At 54.9% G+C, this 23,854-nt stretch overlaps 12 protein-coding genes across 12 annotated transcripts; 8 read left to right on the top strand and 4 right to left on the bottom strand.

The window, feature by feature from the left end:
- Positions 1-52: 52 nt before the first annotated feature.
- Positions 53-1,774, top strand: ACRALDRAFT_1063292 (uncharacterized protein). Its single transcript, XM_071016768.1, has one exon. It carries the CDS (start codon positions 151-153, stop codon positions 1,156-1,158), a length of 1,008 nt encoding a protein of 335 aa, XP_070873488.1. The 5' UTR covers positions 53-150; the 3' UTR covers positions 1,159-1,774.
- On the bottom strand, positions 1,337-2,318 carry ACRALDRAFT_2021237 (uncharacterized protein; the record flags this gene model as incomplete). Its single annotated transcript, XM_071020055.1, has 8 exons — positions 1,337-1,365; positions 1,464-1,558; positions 1,623-1,733; positions 1,823-1,831; positions 1,862-1,935; positions 1,988-2,079; positions 2,150-2,242; positions 2,312-2,318. 8 exons carry the CDS (start codon positions 2,316-2,318, stop codon positions 1,337-1,339), a joined length of 510 nt encoding a protein of 169 aa, XP_070873487.1.
- ACRALDRAFT_1070240 (uncharacterized protein) lies at positions 2,194-4,100 on the top strand (the record flags this gene model as incomplete). Its single annotated transcript, XM_071017747.1, has 4 exons — positions 2,194-2,206; positions 2,378-2,392; positions 2,428-2,514; positions 2,587-4,100. The coding sequence occupies 4 exons, from the start codon at positions 2,194-2,196 to the stop codon at positions 4,098-4,100; spliced, it is 1,629 nt and encodes a 542-aa protein (XP_070873486.1).
- A 599-nt stretch (positions 4,101-4,699) lies between these two features.
- On the top strand, positions 4,700-7,060 carry ACRALDRAFT_1042105 (uncharacterized protein). The gene is made up of 3 exons (XM_071015245.1): positions 4,700-5,217; positions 5,293-5,530; positions 5,597-7,060. The coding sequence occupies exons 1-3, from the start codon at positions 4,981-4,983 to the stop codon at positions 6,319-6,321; spliced, it is 1,200 nt and encodes a 399-aa protein (XP_070873485.1). The 5' UTR covers positions 4,700-4,980; the 3' UTR covers positions 6,322-7,060.
- A 756-nt stretch (positions 7,061-7,816) lies between these two features.
- Positions 7,817-8,459, top strand: ACRALDRAFT_1070238 (uncharacterized protein; the record flags this gene model as incomplete). Its single annotated transcript, XM_071017746.1, has 3 exons — positions 7,817-7,913; positions 8,116-8,183; positions 8,310-8,459. 3 exons carry the CDS (start codon positions 7,817-7,819, stop codon positions 8,457-8,459), a joined length of 315 nt encoding a protein of 104 aa, XP_070873484.1.
- A 261-nt stretch (positions 8,460-8,720) lies between these two features.
- On the bottom strand, positions 8,721-10,438 carry ACRALDRAFT_1081484 (uncharacterized protein; the record flags this gene model as incomplete). Its single annotated transcript, XM_071019175.1, has 3 exons — positions 8,721-9,148; positions 9,223-9,994; positions 10,070-10,438. 3 exons carry the CDS (start codon positions 10,436-10,438, stop codon positions 8,721-8,723), a joined length of 1,569 nt encoding a protein of 522 aa, XP_070873483.1.
- Positions 10,439-10,490: 52 nt separating this feature from the next.
- ACRALDRAFT_2021233 (uncharacterized protein) lies at positions 10,491-11,234 on the bottom strand (the record flags this gene model as incomplete). Its single annotated transcript, XM_071020054.1, has 7 exons — positions 10,491-10,644; positions 10,690-10,770; positions 10,817-10,895; positions 10,948-10,957; positions 10,989-11,009; positions 11,056-11,156; positions 11,189-11,234. 7 exons carry the CDS (start codon positions 11,232-11,234, stop codon positions 10,491-10,493), a joined length of 492 nt encoding a protein of 163 aa, XP_070873482.1.
- A 21-nt stretch (positions 11,235-11,255) lies between these two features.
- Positions 11,256-14,045, top strand: ACRALDRAFT_1081483 (uncharacterized protein). The gene is made up of 3 exons (XM_071019174.1): positions 11,256-11,830; positions 11,914-13,339; positions 13,422-14,045. Exons 1-3 carry the CDS (start codon positions 11,640-11,642, stop codon positions 13,776-13,778), a joined length of 1,974 nt encoding a protein of 657 aa, XP_070873481.1. The 5' UTR covers positions 11,256-11,639; the 3' UTR covers positions 13,779-14,045.
- Positions 14,046-14,466: 421 nt separating this feature from the next.
- On the top strand, positions 14,467-15,650 carry ACRALDRAFT_2054380 (uncharacterized protein; the record flags this gene model as incomplete). Its single annotated transcript, XM_071021707.1, has 3 exons — positions 14,467-14,514; positions 14,668-15,377; positions 15,477-15,650. Exons 2-3 carry the CDS (start codon positions 14,961-14,963, stop codon positions 15,648-15,650), a joined length of 591 nt encoding a protein of 196 aa, XP_070873480.1. The 5' UTR covers positions 14,467-14,514; positions 14,668-14,960.
- A 767-nt stretch (positions 15,651-16,417) lies between these two features.
- Positions 16,418-17,338, top strand: ACRALDRAFT_1042103 (uncharacterized protein). Its single transcript, XM_071015244.1, has 3 exons — positions 16,418-16,671; positions 16,768-16,919; positions 16,999-17,338. Exons 1-3 carry the CDS (start codon positions 16,492-16,494, stop codon positions 17,177-17,179), a joined length of 513 nt encoding a protein of 170 aa, XP_070873479.1. The 5' UTR covers positions 16,418-16,491; the 3' UTR covers positions 17,180-17,338.
- Positions 17,339-17,749: 411 nt separating this feature from the next.
- On the top strand, positions 17,750-23,743 carry ACRALDRAFT_2138956 (uncharacterized protein; the record flags this gene model as incomplete). The annotated part of the gene is made up of 3 exons (XM_071024153.1): positions 17,750-17,812; positions 18,157-21,762; positions 21,817-23,743. 3 exons carry the CDS (start codon positions 17,750-17,752, stop codon positions 23,242-23,244), a joined length of 5,097 nt encoding a protein of 1,698 aa, XP_070873477.1. The 3' UTR covers positions 23,245-23,743.
- Positions 23,321-23,717, bottom strand: ACRALDRAFT_209830 (uncharacterized protein; the record flags this gene model as incomplete). The annotated part of the gene is made up of 4 exons (XM_071022877.1): positions 23,321-23,424; positions 23,469-23,527; positions 23,592-23,640; positions 23,702-23,717. 4 exons carry the CDS (start codon positions 23,715-23,717, stop codon positions 23,321-23,323), a joined length of 228 nt encoding a protein of 75 aa, XP_070873478.1.
- Positions 23,744-23,854: the final 111 nt, after the last annotated feature.

The raw sequence follows: 23,854 nt of genomic DNA, 5'->3' as shown, positions 1-23,854 counted from the left end.
CCATCAGCGCGCCTTGGAGGCCCGTACAATAGGCAGGTACTGTGTTGATGCTCTTTCCTTCACTTATTCAAACGGTTTTCCTACAAAACAGCCACTTCCCTCTTCTCGATCCTTCCTTATTTTCCACTCTGGCTCGTCCTCCCTCCGACAATGCAACAACTCATATCTCCAGGCATCTCTTCCGCCACGGCTACGGCTCCGTACACACAGAGACCTCCTAGTCCACCTCACATCCACATACCTCTCTATTCACATCGACTGATGCGAATCCAACCGTCAAACGCCAGCCTTGCGGCCCTGGGCCTCACGCAGGATGATATGTCCATAATCACGGACGGCCACACACCTCAGACGGCAGATAACGATCCCACCGATGCCTGGTCGTATGAGAGCCGCCGCAACGCTCAGCGCATCCTCGACTGGCTCTACTTAGGGCCCTCGTCCGTCGCCCGCGATCGCAACTTTCTACAGAAGGAAGAAATCACCATGGTTCTCGCCGTTCGCCACGCCGCCGACGGCTGTGTCCGCTCCATGCCCTTCCTCAACGTTGGCTTCACGCCCGCGACCCGCGACCTCGGCATCAGCATCGAGTGCGTCGAAGTAAAGAACGCCCATAACCTCGCCGCGGCGTTTCTTAACACCATCCGAAAGATCAATGACCACATCCTCGCATTCCACCGCCAGCCGGATATGCCCCCCGTTGCGCGCCAGGGGGGTTTTTCGGCACGTCCCACCCGCGGCCGGGTCCTCGTCGTCTGCGAGACGGGAAATGATTGCTCCGCAGTAGTCGTGGCGGCCTACATCATGGCCATGTTCAACGTCGGGGTCGTCGAGGCTATTTGCTTTCTCAACATTCACCGTCTTTCCGCCTCCTTGAGTGCGGAGCCGAAGCACTTGCTTGCCGCCTGGGAGGATATCCTCAAAGCGAATAATGCGGTCTCTACGTCGCAACAAGAGGCCCGTCAGGTTGATTCTACCCGTTTCGCTTTCGGGGCTGGCCCACGCAAGCGGGGTATCGAGGCGACCTTTGGCGATGATGAAGATGCTGCTATGGAGGGGGGCAAGCGGTCAACACAAGATGACTTCCTGCGATTCGGGGGCAGGAGTTTCACCCCTTTTACCGATGCTGCCGATGATCACCAGATGGCCATGCTTTGATGGAATTTTTGCTTCAACCTACGTGTATTGGCGGCTCTTCTTTCCTTTAAGTCAGCATGGCCGGAGGGTGATGGAAATGGGTTCACGCGACATTCATGACACAGGAGCAAGGCGTAATTTAGGTTGTAAGGCATTTTGGTATTGCGACTAGCATTCTTTAAACTTGGACGGACGAAATTTAAGGTAGGACTCTGATATTGAAACGAACTGATGCCTTTTGCACAGAGAGGGATTGCGTGGTACTTGGCATTAATAGAAAGACATTACACCGTTCTCTAGAGCGTTAGATTGGCTTCTTAGAAGACAGCCATTATGGCCCGCATTGGTACACTTCTCATGATAAGAGTTCAGTCTCTTTTGGGGCCATACTCTACCGAGACTACTGTCCCGCATCATTGGTCTAGTACAGCCTGGCAGTCACGTCGCTTGAATTACTCTACGGCGGTCTCATGTGATGTTCTCACGGGAAGAACTTCATGCCTAATGGCCTGCGTTTACACGTGACGAACTGGGGGAAGCAAGGAGGCGGGCCGGCATTTGCTCTGATGAGGGTTCTCTGAATCACGTTACAAACTCTCAGTCCGTCGACATGTTCTTCTCCAGAGTCTTTTAGGGGATTGATCCTCTAGGCTGTATGACATTCTTGTATCCTTATGTTTTTCACGAGCTACCCCTGAATTTGACATTGTTAGAAAGGCCACACTGGACGCCGTAGACAAGATATATGAACAAACCGGGCATGGGGAAAACAGCGGACATGATACCGAGTATGATAAACTATCTCCAGAGTCCGAGGCCCGGTGCAGGTAGAGCTGGGATATCTAGACACCTGGGCAAAGGAGAAGGAGAAGAGGATGGATATAGGGCAGATGAATATTGCAAAGACAAGCAAAACAATGGAATAGGCATAAAGAGCTGTAACTGTACAGTGCGTACGAGGTGGTCGTCCCCTACATTGGCATCTAAATCACCTAAGTAGGTATGGAACCACGGCTGCGCACCTGCCCCATGATATCTCGATATGATATGGAAGCCATGCACCTGCCTTGTATGCAAACTATGCACTGTTGCCCTCCCATATCACCTACACAACAATATCCTGGAAGAAGGAAAAGAAAGTACGCGCCTAGCTTTGTTTCTGCCTATAGCCAACTCATCATGCAAACAACAACACGACTCTAGCAAAAAAGAGAAGCAATAATAACATGGCTTCGCGTAGTAAGTGATGATTCTGGTATGTGATAACACATATATCTGATATACATATAGCTCCTACCATGCCTGGCAGGCAAAGTGAAAAGGGTCTCCGCCGCCGTCGTGATAGGCAGTGGTTGAGAATGCTCATGGCTTCTGACAGTAAGTGATAAGGCCTGAACATAGCCGTTAACAATGCGCGCAGCTAATACTTTGTAACAAAAGGATCTCCAGGCCGTCCTTTGGATGACCGGGAACGGTTAAAGAGAAAGCTCATCTTCTATTTCCCAGAGATGGCCACCAAAACCGTGGGCTCGTTCTTCGATCGGCCACAATTCGACCCAGGCGATAGGCCTATCGACTACTGGAACAAGCTGACCTTGACTGCGCAATGGATCCTCGTCAAGACGACATCCGAAGGCACTGGCACTGGCGTCGCAATTGCTTGGGTCGAGCAACTTGCCCTGCCGCGCGAGGACCTGTATCAGTTCTTCAAGACGTACCTGCGCTACTTGCAGGCTTTTCTGAAAGACACGACCAGCAGCCACGAGAAACACGCGGATGAGGCCCTGAGGCTATTCACTACTTTGGACGATATCACGGAGCTCTACCGAGCGCCGCTCCCGACCGACCTCGTCACCGATGAGGATATCAATAGGGCGGTCTGGTATCTCCAGAAGATCAACAATCACGTGCACATCGACAGTGTGCGTGAATGGGTCGGGCCCCAAGGCGATTTCATCTATCTCCCCTTCGAGGAACAAATCTGGGCCTTCTTCGGGATGCGCCTCGACTGGGAGGCAGCCTTGACCGGTGAAATCGACGTCCATCCAGACCTGTTCCTGGGTGGGGGCCCACTGGCGCCAACTCCCATTGAAGACGGATTCGACTATGACGACGAAACCGATGACGAAGAGACGTTCGCCCGTGAAGAGGAACCCAGCACTGGAAGGGAATCCTCGCAGTTGTTGCACCGCATACAAGAAGCGGGAACCCGCATCAAGACGAACGACATTCGTCCAGTTAAATATATCGACCCCCGCCTTCTGTACAAGGAGCCCGTGGACGAATTCGGGCACCGCCTAGCGTTTAAACCAGAGGGTCAGGCCGCTTCCCGTGGGGCCTTCAAGGACAGAGAGAAACGCAGAAGCGAGGCGGCGAGGAACTTTTTGTCCTACTTGCATCAAGAGACACAGTCCGGCCCATCCATTAGCCGGACTCCCTTCCAAAAAGGCCACAAAGACACAGGCGCAAGGGGGGTTAGCGAAGAGTCCGGGGATAGCGACGAGTCTGAGGGGAGTCCCAAGAACCTGTACCGCGAACGTCAAGAGAAGCTGTTCGGCGGCGACTTGAGCAGCCTATGCGAGGACGAAGACGACGACGATTATACTCCCCCGAACAAGCGACGTTCCGGCCAGAGGACACGCGGCACTGGCCAGACACCGGGCAGCCATCGTGGTGGCGCCCGTCGCGGCCGCTACCGCAGATCTGATGTCCAGACGGAGTCCGGGTCCCGCGGTCGGGGCAGGGGACGCGGTCGACCCCGTGGCTCGCGAAATAAAGTCGCGGCGGGTTCTACGGGCAGCCGTGCCACCAGCACTCAACCGGGACATTTCCCCAGCGGCACCCCCCTGAGTGGCCATCAACGTCCTGAAGGTCAGCGAGCGGAGGGCGACCAGGCCGAGTCCCAGAAACGCCACGGTGAACAGATGGACTGCGATTTAAAAGCCGAGAAGCCGACGGAATAGAGCGACGGGTATAAGATCGATCGATTGGGCGTTACGGAACTCGCTTTGACGGACTAGCTATGGGTTTTGTTTTCTTTGGCATCATTGGGTGACGGTGCCCCTCACGGTATTGCAGCGCAAAGCACATGGCGCATAAGGAAGGAAGCGGGGATGAGATTTTGACAGTCCCATGAATTTTGGCTCATTTGGCTGTCTCTATTCGGCTCTTGGGTAGTCAACTCGGATAGTAAGGAGAATTTGGCGTTTGCCTATGAGGCCGGACTAGCATAACTGAGACGGCCAGATTTGGATCGTCGTTCCGTGCGAGATAGCTATAGCTTCGAGAGAATAATCCACAAATTTGCTGCCATGACCAGTCTTGGGAATGTTGAAAGATGTGGTTGAAATCATCACTTCAACATCACATGAAGTCGAGATTTGCTTGAGCGCTTATTAATACGCTGCCCAGCCACACGAGTTGACGTGGGTAGGTACAGCCGCCACGATGTCTTCTGTGGGGCGCACAGGTAGAGTACCTCATCATGGAGTGTACCCAGGTAATTACTTACGAATAGTACTTACTTGCAGGCTGCTCGTGCCACCTCTTCAAGTACCTACGTCTTCTTTAGGATTATCCCCGACAGCGACCGACTTGGTAACAGTCCAAACAGTCCAGATACCCGACACATTCGGCTCGACGACGCATGTCTTTCTTCCTCTGGTCCCTTAACCACCAAAGCGCGAATCCCTAATGACAGCCGACTGCTACTGCTGAGCACTCCTGGAACTACCCCAAAAGCCAACGTCCAGTGCCGCGGCGTCTCACCCAATCCATCGGCCACCGTCGACCAGTCGAGCATACAGCCCACCCTCGAGTCCGTGGCGAACAAACCCCAACGCCATGGCGCCCCGAATTGAGCCCCAGGAAGTTGAAACTTACTGGAACATCTTCGCGACACGGTCCGGTGGCGGCAAATACCTGACGGGAGAACAGGCTGCTCCCGTCCTCAAGAACAGCGGCCTCAGCGATACGCAGCTCGAGCGGGTTTGGGATCTTGCGGATATCGACAACGATGGGAACCTCGACTTTGAAGAATTCTGCGTAGCCATGCGCATCATCTTTGACATACTGAATGGCGTAGGACCAACTCTTCCCCCGCCGACCGTCTTTTGGTCCTGCCGAATGACGACGGGCTGACCCAGTTGCTACCAGGAATACTCCGATGTCCCCTCGATTATCCCCAACTGGCTCATTCCCGAGTCAAAAGCGCACCTCATACAGGCCAGAAAAGCCCTCACGGGGAGCCAGCCGCAGTTTGAGCAGGTTGCTGACGACGATTCGGACACACCGGGCCTCAAAGATGGCTTCGATTGGTATATGAGCCCGCAGGACAAGGCCAAATACGACGCGATATACCAGGAGAACCGCGACATGCGAGGCGAGATAGCTTGTAGGCGACAGAACATACATTGTCTTTTTGCGGCAGCCACGCTAACCCAGGAATTCTCTTCATCAGTCGAATCGCTCCAAGACCTCTACGAATCGCTCGACGTCCCAGACACCGACATCAGGTCCGCCTGGAATCTCATCAACCCTTCGGCCGGCTCTACCATCAACAAGGACGCCTGCCTTGCCTTTCTCCATATCCTGAACAACCGCCACGAGGGCTACCGAATTCCCCGGACAGTGCCCGCGTCCCTGCGGGCCAGCTTTGAGAGAAACAAGATCGACTACCAGCTCGACAGCAACCGACCTGGCGCGTCACGCTGGGCGACCAAAGCCGACGACTCGACCACGACGGGCCGCAAGACCAAGTTTGGCGACCAGTACCTGACCCGGCTGGGCCGCAGCGGTTTCAAGACGGGCGGCACCGACTTTAGCTCGGGGAAACTAGACGCCGAGTGGGACGAGGTCCGGCTCAAGCGGCAGCTGCAGGAGCTCGAGGAGAAGATTGCGCGGGTGGAGGCCGACGTGGAGCGGAAGAAAGGTGGCAAGCGCGACTCCAGGCCCGCCCTCGTCAAGCGCGAGCTGGAGCAGCTGCTCGACTACAAGCGCAAGGAGATGCGGGAGCTCGAGGAGGGTACGGGGAAGAGCAAGGTCGGCAGCAGCCTCAAGGGGATCCAGGAGGACCTGCAGACCGTGCGCGAGCAGGTCGAGGGTCTCGAGGCTCATCTGAGCTCTAGGAACCAGGTGCTGGAGCAGCTACGGAGAGATATTGAAGACGAGAGGGCGAGCAGGTAAGGCTGGACATGTCGGGGGGAGAAAGACGAGACGAGGACATGGCTTTTGACACTACATTTTTTTTGGTATTTGGTAACTTATTTCAGCATGTTGAAGGTGAAAGGCGGGATTGTTTTGTGCGCTCCATTTCTACGGCTGCATGCAAACGATGATGGATGGGATTGTGTCAATGTGGCACGATGATGCTTGGTAAAGGGGTAAATAGTAGACATACCTATGCGCTCATCCCACATTCCGCCTTGGGTCAGATTTGTTATGGAACATGGTGGGATGGCTCTTGAGGCGGACTTGCGGTGCCTGATTTCTCGACACCCTTCTCTATTAATTACCACTATGACCCGCTTGCAAACTTGGAGGCAACGACTCCACTGCCAAGGTACGACTTTGTATGGACCACATACGGCGTAGCAGCGACGGTACCTACGGTATGCGACACTAACAATGCCCAGTCCAACAACTCCCCGGTTGGGGGCCGTGATGCAGAGGAGCACGTCAAACGGCATTCCCTTGGGGACCCGTTGCGGCTTGCCTTCGGGAGCCCGACATTCTTCACAACGGCCCGCTGCCTACGCTACGGGTGCGACTGACGTCGGCCTCAATATGGATAGCGACTAAGAGCAAAGCCTGCCTGCGTTGTAGCTCCCGAGGAATGGAGCAGGGTAGGACCAAGAGTCAAATCGTTACTTGGCAGACGCTGAGACCAAATCCCGCATATAACCAAGCATGGTGGGTCATTTCGTGCGATGGTGCTGCGTGAATTGAGGGATATCTCTAAGCAGTTGCCTATAAGATGCTTCCTCCCCTAACCCGTCCCTTCGGAGCCGAAGATCTTCCGGTGACTGGCGTCATTCTTCCCCGAGGAACTACTAAGTACGCCGTATGTACTCAGTACCTAGGCGTCCTTACCTTAGCCCCTCATCCACGTGCTTTTCTGTCTCGCTTGGTTATGCGCTTGGAGGTCTTTGAGATCCGCCATTTCAATGAGAACCGTATCTAACCCCTATTGACGACAAAAAGAAAGCCGCATCTTGATTACAGCGGCAATGGTTTGTGAAACGAGACGATTTGAACCAAAAGCACCAACCTACGCGTACCTATGACACGTGACTTATAACGACGCTCCGTCACGGGCCGCCGAGGCACCACAGTACGTACTTGCCATGTGCCAGGTGTGTACAGCATACGGAGTACCTTGACCTCAGTGGCTGTACGCCAACGGGGGCCACCTGATGATAACATCATCTATTACTTCGTATGTGCCCCGCGCAGTCCCATATTATTGACCCCGCCATCGTCTCGGCGCCGTCGCTTCCAACCCCCTCCTCTCGGCCCTCCGTTCCGTCGTCGGAAAATAGTGCTCGTTTTCTTCTTCTCCCGAAAAACAGACCCCTCTATAATACTCTTCGTCCTCAGTCTACCGATTTCTCCGTCTCTCCCTCTCTGTCTACCCGTCTCACCTTGTACACCAACCAACCAACCAGCCCAACTTCCAACAATGTCTGCCCCTCAGAGCGATGCCTTCAAGCAGGCTGTCATCGACAGCAAGAAGCTGACTGCCAAGCCCACCAACGATGAGCTCCTCGAACTCTACGGTATGATTCGTACCATCCGATTCCATCCCTTCCCGTCCCCTTGAATCACCCGCCGGCCGCACGCTTCCATCGCCAAAGAGTCTCTCGGCCGTCTGGATCCGTGTCGGGGGTTTCGCACTTTGATCGCCTTTTTTTTCCGTTTACCCCGCTAGCTCTGTGGGAACCACTTTACGCTGACGTAGCGCTTTTTCTCCTGGTACAGCTCTCTTCAAGGTCGGCACCGGCGAGGACATTAGGCACTCTCCTTCCCCTGGCATGTTCGACCTGAAGGTAAGCCGCGAAACCCCTTCCTCTTCTGAAAACTGCGAGCGCTTTTCTTTACCCTCCCCCTTTTATCCCCGCCTTGCTCTATATATACGGAAAAGACTTGGGCTAATACCGCAACTCGCATCACAGGCCAAGGCCAAGAGGTCCGCGTGGCAGAAGGTGATTGACGAGGGCACCACTCCCGAGCAGGCTCAGGAGAAGTACGTTGCTCTCGTCAACAAGCTCAAGGAGACCTACGGCTTCGACGCGAACAAGGAGCCCGAGGAGGTTGCTCAGTAAGCTGGCGGGGGAGCATGGGTGATAAAGCTGCGGTATTACCGGCAACACCGCGTTGGCAGCATCGAGTCCGCTTAGTTCGGCGGGTGCATATACCTTATCTACATCTTCTACGTACCTAGAACGGAAGGGTCATGGCTGTTTGCCATCCCGCAACACCCTCATCCATCAAGCAAATCAAATATTTTGACCAACGTCTCTGCATTGCTTTCTCTTCTGTTGAGTTTCTTTCTCCCCTTTTTTCTTTTCTTCTTAGATACCCTACTACCCAATGTTCCAAGCAAGTCCCTTCCAATCCGGTTCGCTGTAGGATTTCTCTGCGACCCACGGTTCTTCGGCCTTGCTGTATGGTTGCAACGGTAGGTTATACGGAATTCGGAGGCCCACAACCGGCTTTCCATTTGTCGCCAGCATATCATCGTCCGTCGGCATGTCCGTCTTGAACGTCCCAACCATTTTCGCTTGCTCGTCACCGGTCAGAAGCGATGGCCAGACAAGCACGCCGATTTCCCAGGAAGCTACCCTCACTTCTCTCGACGCGTTCGCTGCCTCGCCCCAGGCCTGCTTGGATACGTTGGCTGACGTGAGGAGCGCCCAATCAATGGACTCCTCTCCATAGCGAATATACGTTTTGATGTGAGGGGCCGCTCGCTGGCGGCCGGCATCCCGCACAACGACGTCCTTGGGAAGGTCTATATTCCCGTTAGAGAGATCAGGGGCGTTTTCAGTCGTTCGGTTATGGCTACACGAAAGGAGACATGCTTACCTTTCCCTCCTGGAGTGTCATTGGCCCAATGACAGAACATGGGTCGTAGGTACTCGAGCTGTTTTACCTGCTGTGCCGACTTGATCTTGGTGTGGATGGAGGCGCCCGAGGCATATCCGTCTAGACTCCTCCGTACCTCATCGGCAGTAGGGAACACCACCCTGAATTTTGGTCTGGAAGCAGCTCCTTGATTCGTCGAGGATGCCAGCGAGTCAAACAGACAATTCTCGAGCCAATGATTCTTGGCCCCCAGAGTCGCAATGGACGAGACTTGAACGACGACTTCAGATTTTCCCGGATGGACGGGGACGTCTTTCAAGGCACGCTTCAGGGCCGGCCAGCCCCAGGCCGTCCGTGACGAATCCTGAACGTCGTGCCGGCCTGGTACGCTCGCAACGAGGGCCGCCCGGATGCTCGAAAAGTTGTACTTGGCAAGTTCTTCCATTAAGGGTCCCAGACCAACCCGGCGAGCGTCGTAGGCGCGGAGATAGGCCAGCAAATCGAGTTTGAATTTCTTGCCAATCTCGGACGGGTGGCTCGCTTCCTGGGGGTCTTTGCCTGGTGATTCCGGTAGCTTGGGAAGCAGCGGGGATTTCCACACAGCGTTCGTCATGTTTGTCCAGTCCTTTGCGATCATGTTGGCCGTGTGTATGATAACTTGGGCAGTATCATCGTGGCGGAAAAGGATCATCATTTTGGAGTGGTGAGTGCCGAATATCTCGGGCATATTGGCCGTGTGCAGCCGGACGTTCTTGTACTCCTTGACCGCTTCCTGGAAATGAAGCAACGTGATTAAGGGGTTGATCTAAGCGGATAGCGAGAGAGAAATGGCGGACCTGTCACTCACCTCGAGATACAGACGATTCGAGTCCTCCCGCTTCCAGAATCCGTGTACAACATGGACCTTGACGAGATGGCGGGTGTCCTCATCAAAGTGGCTCATGAGAAAGTCAAGGTCGTGAAGATAGTTGAACTCCCAACATTCGGAAATGAGAGGATCACCGAGTATGTCCGCCAACGTGACGGTATCCTGGTTCGAGGAGGCAGGCAAGTCGCGAATGCGAGTGAGCTGGAAGGGTGATCGGATCTTGGTAGACTCGGTCCGCTGCCTCTTTGGCGGCGGCGGACTGATGGGTCGGTTCAAGGACGACAGAGCGGGAGAGCGGCTTGGACCGGGCGCGTCATCGGGACGCAGCCGCTTGGATGGGGGTTCCATATGTGGTGAGACGTATTATTTCCAGTCTTCTTCCGATTTTCTGTTGTTCTGCCTAGGTGGGATAGTGGAGAGTTGAGCCGTTCCACTGATGCTCGTCGTTCACAGCGAAAGCACTTGTGGGATCCAGGCCAGAAGTGACTGGTTGATGGCGAGTCTGTAGTGTTGATAGAGAATCGCACTTCAACTTTTTGTCAGACTCCCTACTTCTGAGCACATGGGATGTTTTGCCTACCAATAAACTTTGTTTCCACGGATATTTGGATAATTTCGGACCAAACTTGAGTTGGTTTATCGCCTTCATCCTAGCAGTTACGCATCTTCGTTGCGATGATCTACGGTAAGAATACTATTGTGCAGGATACAGTTCGGTACCTGTACATGTGCCAGTCTGGACGGAACTGACGGTCCCACATAAGCGGGTTGTTCTCTTGGCTCCGTTGTAGAGGTACTTCGTACGCTTGGCTTGAGTTCCGTGTCCGTTCCTATTCGGATTAGTAAGGTACCGTCACCTTCTCGAAGCTCATGTGTACAATGTGTACAATTACAGTACCATGAGGGACTGAATCCCTTTCTATGCGCGCAGCAAACAAGCAGGAGGGCGGCCTGCCTTATTGTACTCCGCATTGTACCTTGAGGTACCGTATCGTATCGGGTCGATCGCGTCTAATATTGGGTACAAGAAAAAACAAACCCATATCGGCTCTACGTATCCTGAACCCTTGTGGCTTGGCATTCTCTGTAATAATCCACTCTCCACGAGCAGACCAGAAAGGTCTCTTCCGACATCCGACCGCATACTTGGCCGCTTCAATAGGGTCTCGCCTCCCAGTACTGTCCAACGCTGCCCCGACCCCTCCTCTTTTTGATTCCCCTTTCTTTTCAGGGCAGCATGCATGTGGGCGGCGTCTGACTTCCTTTGTTCATCACGCTATTCTCCCTCCCGTCTATGACGAATCAATAGGGTTCGACAATACCGGCTTTGCGTCGGCCTGCCGCGCCCTGACGCCTGTTTTATCTCGATATTTTTCCCGCCTTGTCCTCCCGCACGCGACAGACGCCACGTCTTCGCCGACCTCCCTGGGTCCTATTGGCAAACTGCCTCCCATCTTAAAGGCACGACGAGGAGTTTCCTGCCGCCAATTCCCCTTTCGATTTTCTCAGCATCGACTTGCTTATCCCGATCGCAACCCTGTCGCTCGCCATGAGGCTTTCATCGCTACTGTACTTCGGGGCGGTCGCCGTGGCGGCGTCCTCCACTAGCAGGAAGAAGGCTAAAGTGAAGGAGCCTACTTTTTTCAACGGCATCCAAGTTCCACCCATGCTCGAACTTACGCCCGATAACTACGAGGCTACGGTCGAAGAAACCGATTTCTTGGTCATCAAGCATTTCAGGTAGGTACTTGGCTCTGTTTCTGTACCTCGGCCACACGACTGGCGTGTTTCCCCTGTTCGTCTTGGCTCATCCGCTCCCGCAGTCCGTATTGCCACCACTGCCTCGACTATGCGCCTATCTACCAGACTCTGTACGAATACTACTACACGTCGAAACCCGTTACCGACGAGGAGACCGATTTCACCGAGTTTTACAAGCTCCGCTTCGCCTCGCTGAATTGCATCGCCTTTTACGACCTGTGCTCGAGCCTCAAAGTCCAGTCCTACCCGAGTACCACGCTTTACAAGAATGGAACGGCTCTTGAAACCATCAAGGGAGTGAAGGGCCTGGAAATCTTGACCAAAGCCATCGAGCCGCACTTGGAGAAAGCGAAGCCGGGCAGCCGTCCGAAGGTGCTGAATCTTCCCGAACCCGGCGATGACGAAACGCCTCCCCCGCCCAAACCGCTCGAGAACTTCAACCCCGAGGGCGTCTCGATTCCGCTGAACGCGACCAGTTTCGAAACGCTCGTGGCGACGACGCAGAAGCCTTGGTTCATCAAGTTCTACGCTCCCTGGTGTCATCATTGCAAGGATATGCGCCCCAACTGGGAGCAGCTGGGCAAGGAGATGCAGGGGAAGCTGAACATTGGCGAGGTCAACTGCGACGTGGAATCCAAGCTCTGTCGCGAAATCGGCGTCGGCTCCTATCCGACCCTCCTCTTCTTCAAAGGGCCCCAGCGCGTCGAGTACAAGGGCCTGCGCGGGCTCGGCGACTTTATCGAATTCGCCGAAAAGGCGGTCGAAGCCGCAGGCGATGTGCCGAATGTGACGACCAGGTCACTGAAGAAGCTCGAGGCGAAGGAGGATGTCATATTCATTTACTTTTACGACCACGCCACCACGAGCGAGGACTTTATGGCGCTGGACCAGTTCCCGCTGAGCGTCGTCGGCCGGGCCAAGGTGGTCAAGACGAAGGATCCGGAGCTCGCCAAGCGGTACAAGATTACGACGTTCCCGAGGCTCCTGGTGTCGCGCGAAGGGCGGCCGACCTACTACAACCCCATCACGCCGCAGGAGATGCGGGACGTGGACCGCATCCTGGGCTGGATGAAGTCCGTGTGGCTCCCCATCGTGCCGGAGCTGGAGGCCTCCAACGCGCGGGAGATTATGGACGGCAAGATTGTCGTGCTCGCTGTCCTCAACCGCGAGGAGTCGAGGACGTTCCAGCACGCCATGAGGGAGATGAAGAAGGCGGCCAACGAGTGGATGGATAAGCAGATTGTCCTGTTCCAGGAGGAGAGACAGGCGCTTCGAGATGCGAAGCAGCAGCGCATCGAGGAGGCCGAGGCGCGGGGCGACCAGCGTGCGGCACGGCAGGCCAAGGCGATCCGTATCAATATGGACAAGTCGCAACGGAAAGAGGTCGCTTTCGCCTGGGTGGACGGTACCTTTTGGCAGCGATGGCTTCGTAACACGTACGGCATCGATGGAACGGGGGGGAACCGGGTGATTATCAACGACGAAGATGTGAGTCCCCCTTTTTTTCATTTTTTTTTGAAAAAAAAAAGGGTTTCTCGATGCGACAAATATACTGACCAAAATCACACAGCGACGCCGGTACTGGGACACCACGCACAACGGTGGCAAGATTTTGCTCTCTCGGGCGGCCATCATCGAGACCCTTTCCAAGGCGGTGGCGTCACCGCCGGAGATCAAGCCCAAGTTCACCATCTCGTCCTTTGAGAAGCTGTTCTTCGACATCCGCATGTCCTTTGTCGACCATCCCTACCGATCTATGGGGGTGGTGGTCCTGTTGGTGCTCGCTGCCGCCATGTGGTTCCGTCGCCGCATCCGTAGAGGGCGTGCCAGCCACTTCCCCCGTCCCGAAGACGGCTGGAGTACGAAAGAGCTCATGAAAGAGGGTCTTGTTGGGGGTGGCTTGAACGGCAACGGCAAGGTGGATTAGAAGGCTCGGCGGGACAATGTGATGGAGATGGGCACAGGACGAGGAGCGAGGTGGTTATTTTTTTGGTTGATAGGTTTCGATGCATGCCGAATACAGTAGGTACCTAGGGAGATATTTTCCGCTAGCGTTCCTACAACGTACATACGTATGATTAGTACATGATAGGGGGTGTTACAGTTCCTACGTTCCATGTATTGGTACTTGTACGCATCAGGCGTTGGGGTTTTATGAAGCTGTTATGTTGGTTACCTACCTATTGTGCGATTGTCTAGGTACTTTTGCCCCTGACCTGGGACATGGGGTACCCGCTGAGTTCACTTCAGAGCTGTTCTGATTTGAGACATCTCAGACCCGTCGCTTAAATGTGAAGTGGTTGAAGCCTTTATTCCCATGTGGCCGACTCGACTGGGACAGCAGCGATCAGGACCATCCAGAGCCCGCCGGGATGGAACTTGGTGGGGACCAAAGAGCGGCAGGGGCCGAATCCCAGGGAGGGGGAAGATAAGGATGGGTCCAAATTAATTCACAGGCCTAATCAAAGCAGGTACGAGCGCAACGCAACGCAACTTGACCGTTTTCCTTCATGACGCAGCCCACACAAGTACTCACTGATTGCTTCTTGCTCCTCGTCCCTCTCTTCTCGTCGCGGCGCTCAATACTGATTATGACTCGATATTCTGAACCATAGACATTCGTTCTGTTGCACCCCATTGCTCAATAGTACGTTGGTCCCGAGGTATGCTCCCTTTGTCTCCTTCGTCGCTCTGTTTCCTGACCTTTGCCTGATGCTTCTCTCCCGTCTAACCCATACTCTGTCGCTGAGAATGGATCTGCTTTATTTGGCCGATTGAATATGACGTACGCATGCTCATGGTTGTTTCAATTGCAGAGCCAGCTGCTCACGTCTAGATATTTTTCCTCACCACCATCGTCCCATCGCACATCGTTTCTTCTCGAAACCGATACCCCGTCGGCCGTTACCTAGCACAGCGTTTCTGCATCGTCGATTCGAGCTTCCGCATACGACAAGATACACGGTGTTCCATCCCGGTGGCGACAGAAATATCAGGCATCCGACGACCGAGCTCCCACGCTCGCCCTCGAATCTGTACCACAAATCCCGTCTCACCCCTACGTACGGCACGTCACCTCTGTGGTTGACAACCCTCCATCCCTCCGAAGATGGTCCCCGCTTGCGGCACGACATGTCTGTTTTCCCCGACAGAGCACACACATTTGATCCCCTACCTGGCGGCTCTCCACGCGCAATGCATCACCCACGACCGGTCCATGCTCACTTTCCTCCCGCCCCTGTCGCATGATAAGCTACTCGCTTGGTGGAAGGAGAGGATAGCCGAGGTATCGGTGGGGACGCGACTTATCGTGATCCTGCTAGACGAGACGGAACCCGGGACGAAGCCGAAAGGCCGGGAGGTCATGGGCGTGGTCATGCTTGGGATGCCCGTGTCCGAGACGGGACCCATGCGCGGCTTCATGGAGAAGCTGCTCGTTCATACCAAGTTCCGCTTGCGCGGTGCCGCCCGGGAGTTGGTGCGGCGGCTTGAGGACGAGGCGGTCAAGCGGGGCAGGACGTTGCTGGTACGTTGCGGGCCGTCTTGTTCTTTTGTCACTTTTTCCCTTCCCATTTCCTCTCAGCTTTTCCTTTTGTATTCAAGTCTCGGCTTCGCATGCTAACAGGCGGTGGGCGGAGTGCAGATGACAGATGCGGAAACCGGGACCCCTGCGGAAGAGATATACAAAAAGTTCGGGTTCGTCGAGATTGGCAGGATCCCAAAGTATGGCATCAGCCCGAGCAATCCCTCGGGGGAGCTTCGAGACGAGACCTTCTTCTACAAGCAGCTTGGCACCTGATCCGGCTGACTGGTGCTGGCTTTTGTGTCGCTCGCTTGGAAGCTTTCGTTTAACATTAGGACTGGACTTTACTACTCGCAAGGGAGTTGAGGCGTCGTTCTAGAATGGTCTTACATGGAATTGGCCGAGGGGACTCGACTTTGTCAGTCTGGCCCATGTGTGGTGCGGTTTTGTCATTCTATCTTTTTTTTTTTTTTTTTTTTTCCCCCTTCTCCGGCGATTGAGCCATGTGTTCATATTTGGGCGAACAGGCAATTAGCACACGGGCAGTCGAGGACTATTCCGTCGGTGGCCTGTTGGCCATTGTAAGATCTGTAGGTACAGGTATTAGACTCATATTCGGGGGGTTATGCACTACATGAGCTACTGCCAGGTCCTGTCTCTAGGGTTTTATCTCGAACCCGGCTTCAGTGAACAAATGTATGCGGTTCTGTAATTACCCCTACCCACGATTCTCACCACTGGCAACGGCCGAGATTGGGGGAAACGCCATTCCTTGATGATATTGCGACACCAATCGGCGGATGAGCTGAAGCCAAAATCCCCACTGGAGCTTTCTGACGATTGGCTTGCAGAATGTGGATAACAGCTGTCTGCTAGCAAGTGACGTGCCGGAGGGAGGTGCGGCAGCTCCTCAACCCCCGCTAATGTCAACCGGTGTCTAGTGTAGATGGTGTTATAGGCAGTGATGGGTGCAGCTTAGGATGCTGAATGAAGTGATGTTTCCAGTCCTCCTATCCTCGTGGTGCCTTTTACCTTTCCACATACGACACTGAATTTGACTCGAAACACCCTGCCTGACGGACGAGAATATTCTTCAGAAGCAGCCCTTCCTTACGTCATGTCGGCTATCCAGAAGAATGTCGAGCGGGCTTCGGCGGCCTACTCTGCGGATTTCAACCAGGGCCACCTGGCCTTGCCCCCGGCGAAGAAGTACCTCGTTCTGACCTGTATGGATGCGCGTATTGACCCGGCTCGAGCATTCGGCATCGAGCTTGGTGACGCCCATGTGATCCGAAATGTGAGCAGGCGGAACGGCTTCCCATATGCCGTACATGTCTAGGGGTGAATTGCTTTTCGTCAATACACTAGAGGCTGACAATATCTACGCCCATAGGCCGGTGCATCCGCGCTCGATGCCCTCCGCAGCATCGTCGTTTCTCAACAGCTGCTGGGTACCACCGAGATCATCTTGGTCAAGCATACCGGCTGTGGCATGCTGACTTTCACCGACGACGCCGGCTATGACATTGTTGATAAGAATCTGGGGTGAGCGCTGAACACCGTTTTGCTTTTTTCGGCTCCTTTTGTCTTTTCTTTCACTTCTAACCTTCCCCTGTCCATGTAGTGCCGAGGCATTGGGCGAGCTCAAGAATCGCAAACTCGACTTCCTAACATTCCTCGACTTGGAAACGGCCGTCAAAGATGACATTGAGTTTCTCAAGGGGACAAAACTCGTGCCGGACACTGTCACTCTTAGCGGGTGGATCTACGAGTACGAGACGGGAAGGACAAGGCGTGTGGTTTAGGTTGGGTTACAAAACGGCGTCCAAGATGGCTGTGGTGATGGGTGCGAGAGGCTTCGTGGCGAGTGCCAGCCCAGGTGGCTTGGGGGTGGCACAGTTGAATGCGTTATATAATCAAGACGCGTATTACCTAAGATTCTGGGGTTGGTACCTCAGGCACGAACAGTCTGTGCCCCACTAACCCCACAGCGCGTGTCACGTTCGTGTTTTGACGGCAGGTCCAAATCCAGACAACTGAGTGTTTACGTCTTGGCAGGCCAACATTGAAAATCTGTTGCTGGGTAGCGGTGGTCATCAAAACATTGAAAACACATCCCACCATTCAACATCCATCCCACCTTTTCGCTCGCTCACTTTACGCCTCTGCGCATGCACATCAAAACACCGTCGATCTGGCATCCACCCTCTCTTCTCTCTTTATCAAACGGCTCTTGACGCCTGTTGTTCAGAGAGTACGCCCAGTGTCCCCTATTGTTGTTAGCTTTCGTCCTCTTCAACGATTCGCCTTTGGTTCTTTCATCAACCCTCAACGAACACGACACTTCGCGGCCGAGCACGCGATTACCGAGCACAATGGATTTCTCTGATGATTCCGTGTTCAGCTTGGATGATTCAGATGTCTATTCGCCTGTAGCGGTAAGTGCTATTGTCCCCTCTTTCCCACTTTCCTGCTCCTTCCCTTCGAGATTCGGGGAAAAGTAAAACAAAGGAAAAATCGTCGCCTGCCTCAAAGGGAAGGCACCTTTGTGGGTGGCCTTACCAGGCACCTTCTCGCTTCTGATCACCTGCCGTATTTTCCCAAAGGCCCAGCACAAAATACAACTTGTCACCTCTGATTCCATCACCACAACATCCCATACTTCCCTCTATCCGACTTTCTCTGCGCTTCCCCGACCTCGTTTGCCCTGAAACCCTATCTCGTCTCATCGATGGAACCCAGCTCTGGTGCAATAGAGCCCCTTCGTACTGACGATGTGCAGAAGCCCAAGGCCAAGCCTGCCGTCAAAAAAGCCGCCCCCAAAAAGTTGACCCAGACCACCCTCAAGACGGCTCCAGCGGTAAAGAAGCGCACAAAACCCGAGAGCGATGACGATGACGACTTGTCCGCCTTCTCCAGCACTCCGCCCAAGAAACAGAAAAAGGCGCCCGTATCCAAAAAGTCGGCAGACACCCCTCTCAGCGACATTGAGAATGATAGCATGGCACTAGACGACGAGTCGGGCACTCCAGCGCCACCGCCCACCAAGGGCCCAGCCAAGACCAGGACAATCGAGGAGACATACCAAAAGCTCACGCAGCTGGAGCACATCCTCAAGCGTCCAGACACATACATTGGTTCCGTCGAACCGACCGACCAGCAGATGTGGGTATTCAACAAAGAGACCAAGCTTATGGAATTCCGCAAAGTCGTCGTCGTGCCGGGTCTCTACAAGATTTTCGACGAAATCCTCGTCAACGCTGCCGACAGCAAGCAGCGCCGAGAGGAGAATGGCGAAGAGCCCATGACCTTCATGAAGGTCAACATCGACCGCGCGGCCGGCGAGATTAGCGTGGAAAACAACGGCAAGGGTATCCCCATTCAGATCCATCGCGGTCACGGCGTCTACGTTCCCGAGATGATCTTTGGCCAGCTCTTGACGGGCGAGAACTACGACGACGACCAGAAGAAGACCGTCGGTGGCCGCAACGGCTTCGGCGCCAAGCTGTGTAACATCTTCAGCACCGAGTTCAGTGTCGAGTGCCAGGACTCGGCCTCGGGCAAGCGCTATAAACAGACGTGGACCGACAACATGAGCAAAAAGTCGAAACCCAAGGTCACCAACAGCAAGACCAACGACTTTGTCCGCATCACCTTCAAGCCGGACTTTAGCAAGTTTGGCATGACCGGCATCGACGATGACCTCGAAGCCCTCCTGTACCGCCGCGTCTACGACATGGCCGGCACCATCAAGAATATCAAAGTCTACCTCAACGGGACCGTCGTGAAACCATCCTCTTTCAAGGGCTACAGCGAAATGTACGCAAAGGCCATTGCGAAAGAGCGCGCTGCCGAGGAAGGCGTCGAGCCCAAGGTGACCGTGGAGATGGAAAAGCCCGGAAACAGCCGCTGGGAGGTTGGGTTCACCGTCTCCGACGGCTCGTTCCAGCACGTATCCTTCGTCAACAACATCGCCACCACCTCGGGCGGCACCCACGTCCAGTACATCGCCGACCAGATCGTCAACTACCTGCTCAAGCACCTGGACAAGAAGAAGAAGGGCCACTCCCTCAAGCCGAACCACATCCGAAACCACATCTTCGTCTTCATCAACTGTCGCATCGAGAACCCGGCCTTCAACTCCCAGACCAAGGAGCAGATGACCACCAAGATCAGCGGGTTCGGCAGCAGATGCGTCCTGAGCGACGCCTTTCTGAAAAAGGTCGCCGCCTCGGATGCCATCGTGAACATCATGGAGTTCGCCGAGAAGAAGGCCGACAAGATGCTCGCCAAGAGCGACGGAGGCAGGCGCTCTCGCATCAACAACGCCAAGCTTGTCGACGCCAACTTGGCTGGTACCAGGCGCGGCCACGAGTGCACCCTCATCCTGACCGAGGGTGACTCGGCCAAGAGCTTGGCCGTCACCGGCCGTGCCATCCTCGACCCCGACCGCATCGGCGTCTTCCCCCTCCGCGGAAAGATGCTCAACGTCCGCGATGCCTCTCTCGACCAGGTCACCAAGAACCAGGAGATCCAGAACATCAAGCAGTTCCTCGGCCTCAAGCACAAGCACGTCTACACCGACACCAAGAGCTTGCGGTACGGCCACCTCATGATCATGACCGATCAGGATCACGACGGTAGCCATATCAAGGGTCTTCTCATCAACTTCCTCCAGGTCCAGTTCCCCTCGCTTTTGCGCATCCCCGACTTCCTCCAGGAGTTCATCACCCCCATCGTCAAGGTCTGGCAGGGCAAGAACCCCCAGCAGCCCACCAAACAGAAATCCTTCTTCACCCAGCCTGAGTACGAGAACTGGAAGGAGGCCCACAAGGCCGAGATTTCTCGCTGGGAATACAAGTACTACAAGGGTCTCGGCACCAGCTCCAACGAGGACGCCCAAGTCTACTTCAACCAGCTCGACGACCACCTCAAGGAGTTCGAGGTCATGAAGCCCGAGGAGGCCGAACTCTTCGAACTGGCCTTCTCCAAGAAGAAGGCCGACGCCCGAAAGGAGTGGCTCGGCAAATTCGTCCCCGGAACCTACCTTGACCACTCGACCAAGTCCATCACGTACAACGACTTTGTCAACAGGGAGCTGATTCTCTTCAGCATGGCTGACAACATCCGCTCCATCCCGTCCGTGCTCGATGGCATGAAGCCTGGCCAGCGAAAGGTCATGTTCGCCTGCTTCAAGAGGAACCTCATCAAAGATCACAAGGTGGCCGATCTGTCTGGTTACGTCTCCGAGCAGACGTCGTACCAGCACGGCGAAGTCTCGCTGCAGCAGACCATCATCGGCCTTGCCCAGAACTTTGTCGGCTCCAACAATATCAACTGCCTGATGCCCAGCGGCAACTTCGGCTCTCGCCTCGCCGGTGGCTCGGACGCCGCCAGTCCTCGTTATATCCACACGCGTCTCTCCCCGTTTGCGCGAAAGGTCTATTCCGTCTTGGACGAGCCCAACCTGGAACATCAGGTCGAGGACGGGAAGACCATTGAGCCCAAGGTCTATGCCCCCGTCATTCCCATGGTCCTGTGCAACGGCGCCGACGGTATCGGCACGGGCTGGAGCACGTCGATCCCCAACTATCACCCCATGGAGATCGTCCGGAACCTCAAGAGGCGCATGGGCCGTCTGGACCCAGACGATCCGGAAGAGAAACCGTTCGAAGCCATGATTCCCTGGTTCCGCGGCTGGAAGGGCACCGCCGAGTTGGCCGAGAAGGACAGGTACAGGTTTAACGGCATGTACGAGATCGACGAGAAGACGGGCGAGATCATCATCACCGAACTGCCCATTCGCGTGTGGACCGACGACTTCAAGGCCAGGTTGGAAGAAGTCATCAGCGGCGCCAAGGGCCCGGCATGGATCAAGGACTACAAGGAGTTCAACGACCACAAGAATGTCCGCTTCGAGATTCAGCTGGATGAGAAGTACATGAAGGAGGTCAAAGAAGACGGCATCATGGAGAGGTTCAGGCTCACCAAGCAGATCGCCACCTCCAACCTGGTTGCCTTTGACACCAACGGCTTCATTCGCAAATACGAAAAGGTCGAGGACATCCTCGAGGAGTTTTACGTGTACCGCATGGACATGTACACCAAGCGGAAGCAGCACTGGCTCGAGGTCTACCATGCCGACTACCGCAAGCTCAAGAACCAATACCGCTTCATCAAGGAGATCAATGACGGCGATCTGGTCGTTTCGAAGAAGCGGAAGCCGGTCCTGGTCCAGGAGCTCCGTGACCGTAAATACGAGGCCTTCCCGCGCAATGCCGACAAGAAGAAGAAGAATACGGATGAGGAAATGAACAAGTCGGGCGACGAAGAAGAAGACGAGGATGTTCTGGATGGCGGCGCGTCCGACTACGATTACCTTCTCTCGGTATGTCATTTCCCCTTTCCAACCCGGAATTCCCTCGTTGCTAAACTTTTGCAGATGCCCATCTGGTCCTTGACCGAGGAGCGACTTGAGAGACTCAGCAAGATGATCGAGAAGAAGAAGGCGGAGCATGACGCACTCCTTGCTCTGAGCGAGAAAGACCTCTGGGTCCAAGATCTCGACGATTTCGAGGCCGAGTGGGAGGAGCAAATGGTCTTGGATAGCCAAATCCAGAAGAAGATCCGAAAAATGGGCCGTCGTGCGAGCAAGAAGATTGGTGCCGGAAGAGGCAGCCGAGCCAAGGCCGATGACGACTACCAGCCTGAACGAAAGAGGGCTGCGCCCAAGGCGAAGCCCAAGGCACCCGAAAAGACGCAACAGAGATTCGCCGAGATGTTCAGCGCGAAACCCAAGGTCGAGTCGAGTGCCGAGTCGGCAGCCTTCTCGGATGACGACTTTGCTGCCTTGAGCAAGAAGAGCAGTACCACGACGGCCAAGGCGAAGACCAAGGCCGAAGAAAAGGCCCCAAAGAAGCCGGCGTCCAAGACGGTGATTTCGGACGACGATGATTTCAGCGATGATGATTTTGCGGCTCTCGCCAAGAGCAGTACTGCCGCCAAGTCGTCCGTCGCAGCTGCATCTTCCAACGCCGGGCGTAGCCGGCGAGCAGCGGCCGCCAAGAAGCCGTCATATATCATCGACGAGTCGGAGTCGGAAGAAGACGACAAGGACGATAGCCTACTCGGCGATGTCGGCGATATGGTCAAGGGGATCAAGGAAACCGGTGGAGACTCCAAGGATGCGCAGAGCGGCAGCCGGCTGAGCCTGCTTGCCATGAGCAGACCCGGTTCCAGTCACGGTGGTGGGCGCGAAGCGTCGCTGCCCAAGCTGAAGAGCAAGGCGTCCAGGACGGTGTTTGACGATGACAGCGTCGACGACACCAACTACGAAATGCTGGCGCAGTCGTCTCCGCAAAAGTCTCCGGAGAAGGCCGACAACGTTGACGCTTTCCTGAGCGACGACGATGACGATGACGTCGTCCCGGTCACCAAGCGTTCTGCGGCCGCCGCTCGGACCAAGACCTCGGCGACAGCATCTTCCTCGGCACCGGCGGTCAAGAGACCCAGAGGTCGTCCTCCGGCGGCCAGCAAGACCAAAGCCAATGACGACTCTGCCTCGGCGGCCCCCAAAGCCAGGGCGACAAAGCCCGCACCAAAGCCGGCCGCCAGAAAGCCGCTGGCCCTGTCGCCCGCCGCCAAGGCGTATGCAGCGAAGAAGGCGTCCAGGAAGGTCTTTAGCGAGGACGAGGACGACGACGACGACTTGATGAACGTGGACGAGGCTTCGTCCCCGCCGCCCAGGCCCGCGGGTCGATCGCGTCCGGGCCGTGCTGCCGCGGCCAGGGCCAAGCCCATTTACATTGACGAGGATAGCTCGTTGGTGATGGACCACCATAGCGATGACTTTGAGCTGAGCGATGATTAAGGATTGTGGTGTTTGAGACTCCCCTTTTGTTCACACATGATTTCTCTTTCGACGACCGGCCCGCCCGATTCTCGTCTCACTTGGAGAGAACCGTGTCGTGTACATAAGGGTTGGGACTAGCTTGCGGAGGAATGGTCAGGATGTGTGGCCGAAAGATGACGATATATGATATCTTGCCAACTTGAGTGGTGGGTGGGTGGCCTTGAAGCCGGACTGCCTGGCACTACGTTTTAGCCCTGTGTTGTGTCTTTGTTCTCTGCTGGAGTCCAGTAGACTGGGACTCCTGAACTCGGTGGCCTTTTTATTTTGCTCTGTTGTTTTACTTTTGCTAAGCTTATCAGCATGACTTTGCTTGTTCGGGGTTCGGAACGAGGGCTTTCTCATAGTTCTTCTTTGCTACCATTTCCTTTGAGGTGTTTTAGAGAAATAAACCATGTCGATAATGCTCTTGGTGCACATCTCCGCAGATCCATGAATGATCAATCGCATTAGATGGGTATTATCGGTACTGGCACAGAATTAAATGGCAATGTCCAGGCGGTCGATCGACGTCCCCCTACCATGTCATGTCACAACTGCACACATACTCCCCTGAACTGATTGAGAAGTC

This window comes from Sodiomyces alcalophilus (assembly GCF_042370955.1).
Source record: "Sodiomyces alcalophilus JCM 7366 unplaced genomic scaffold ACRALscaffold_6, whole genome shotgun sequence".
In the NCBI taxonomy this organism is placed as follows: domain Eukaryota; kingdom Fungi; phylum Ascomycota; class Sordariomycetes; order Glomerellales; family Plectosphaerellaceae; genus Sodiomyces; species Sodiomyces alcalophilus.
The sequence above is the reverse complement of the archived record's forward strand: the minus strand, read 5'-3'. Positions and strand labels throughout refer to the sequence as shown.

What these genes read in the sequence shown, in the direction of transcription:
- ACRALDRAFT_1081483 (XM_071019174.1), top strand. Translation starts at nt 11,640, where the DNA reads ATGAGGCTTTCATCGCTACTGTACTTCGGGGCGGTCGCCGTGGCGGCG. An exon ending in TTGGTCATCAAGCATTTCAG is followed by an intron (nt 11,831 to 11,913) that starts GTAGGTACTTGG and finishes CCGCTCCCGCAG; the next exon opens with TCCGTATTGCCACCACTGCC. An exon ending in TGATTATCAACGACGAAGAT is followed by an intron (nt 13,340 to 13,421) that starts GTGAGTCCCCCT and finishes AAAATCACACAG; the next exon opens with CGACGCCGGTACTGGGACAC.
- ACRALDRAFT_1042105 (XM_071015245.1), top strand. Translation starts at nt 4,981, where the DNA reads ATGGCGCCCCGAATTGAGCCCCAGGAAGTTGAAACTTACTGGAACATC. An exon ending in TCTTTGACATACTGAATGGC is followed by an intron (nt 5,218 to 5,292) that starts GTAGGACCAACT and finishes AGTTGCTACCAG; the next exon opens with GAATACTCCGATGTCCCCTC. An exon ending in CATGCGAGGCGAGATAGCTT is followed by an intron (nt 5,531 to 5,596) that starts GTAGGCGACAGA and finishes TCTCTTCATCAG; the next exon opens with TCGAATCGCTCCAAGACCTC.
- ACRALDRAFT_1042103 (XM_071015244.1), top strand. Translation starts at nt 16,492, where the DNA reads ATGTCGGCTATCCAGAAGAATGTCGAGCGGGCTTCGGCGGCCTACTCT. An exon ending in ACGCCCATGTGATCCGAAAT is followed by an intron (nt 16,672 to 16,767) that starts GTGAGCAGGCGG and finishes CTACGCCCATAG; the next exon opens with GCCGGTGCATCCGCGCTCGA. An exon ending in ATTGTTGATAAGAATCTGGG is followed by an intron (nt 16,920 to 16,998) that starts GTGAGCGCTGAA and finishes CTGTCCATGTAG; the next exon opens with TGCCGAGGCATTGGGCGAGC.
- ACRALDRAFT_1063292 (XM_071016768.1), top strand. Translation starts at nt 151, where the DNA reads ATGCAACAACTCATATCTCCAGGCATCTCTTCCGCCACGGCTACGGCT.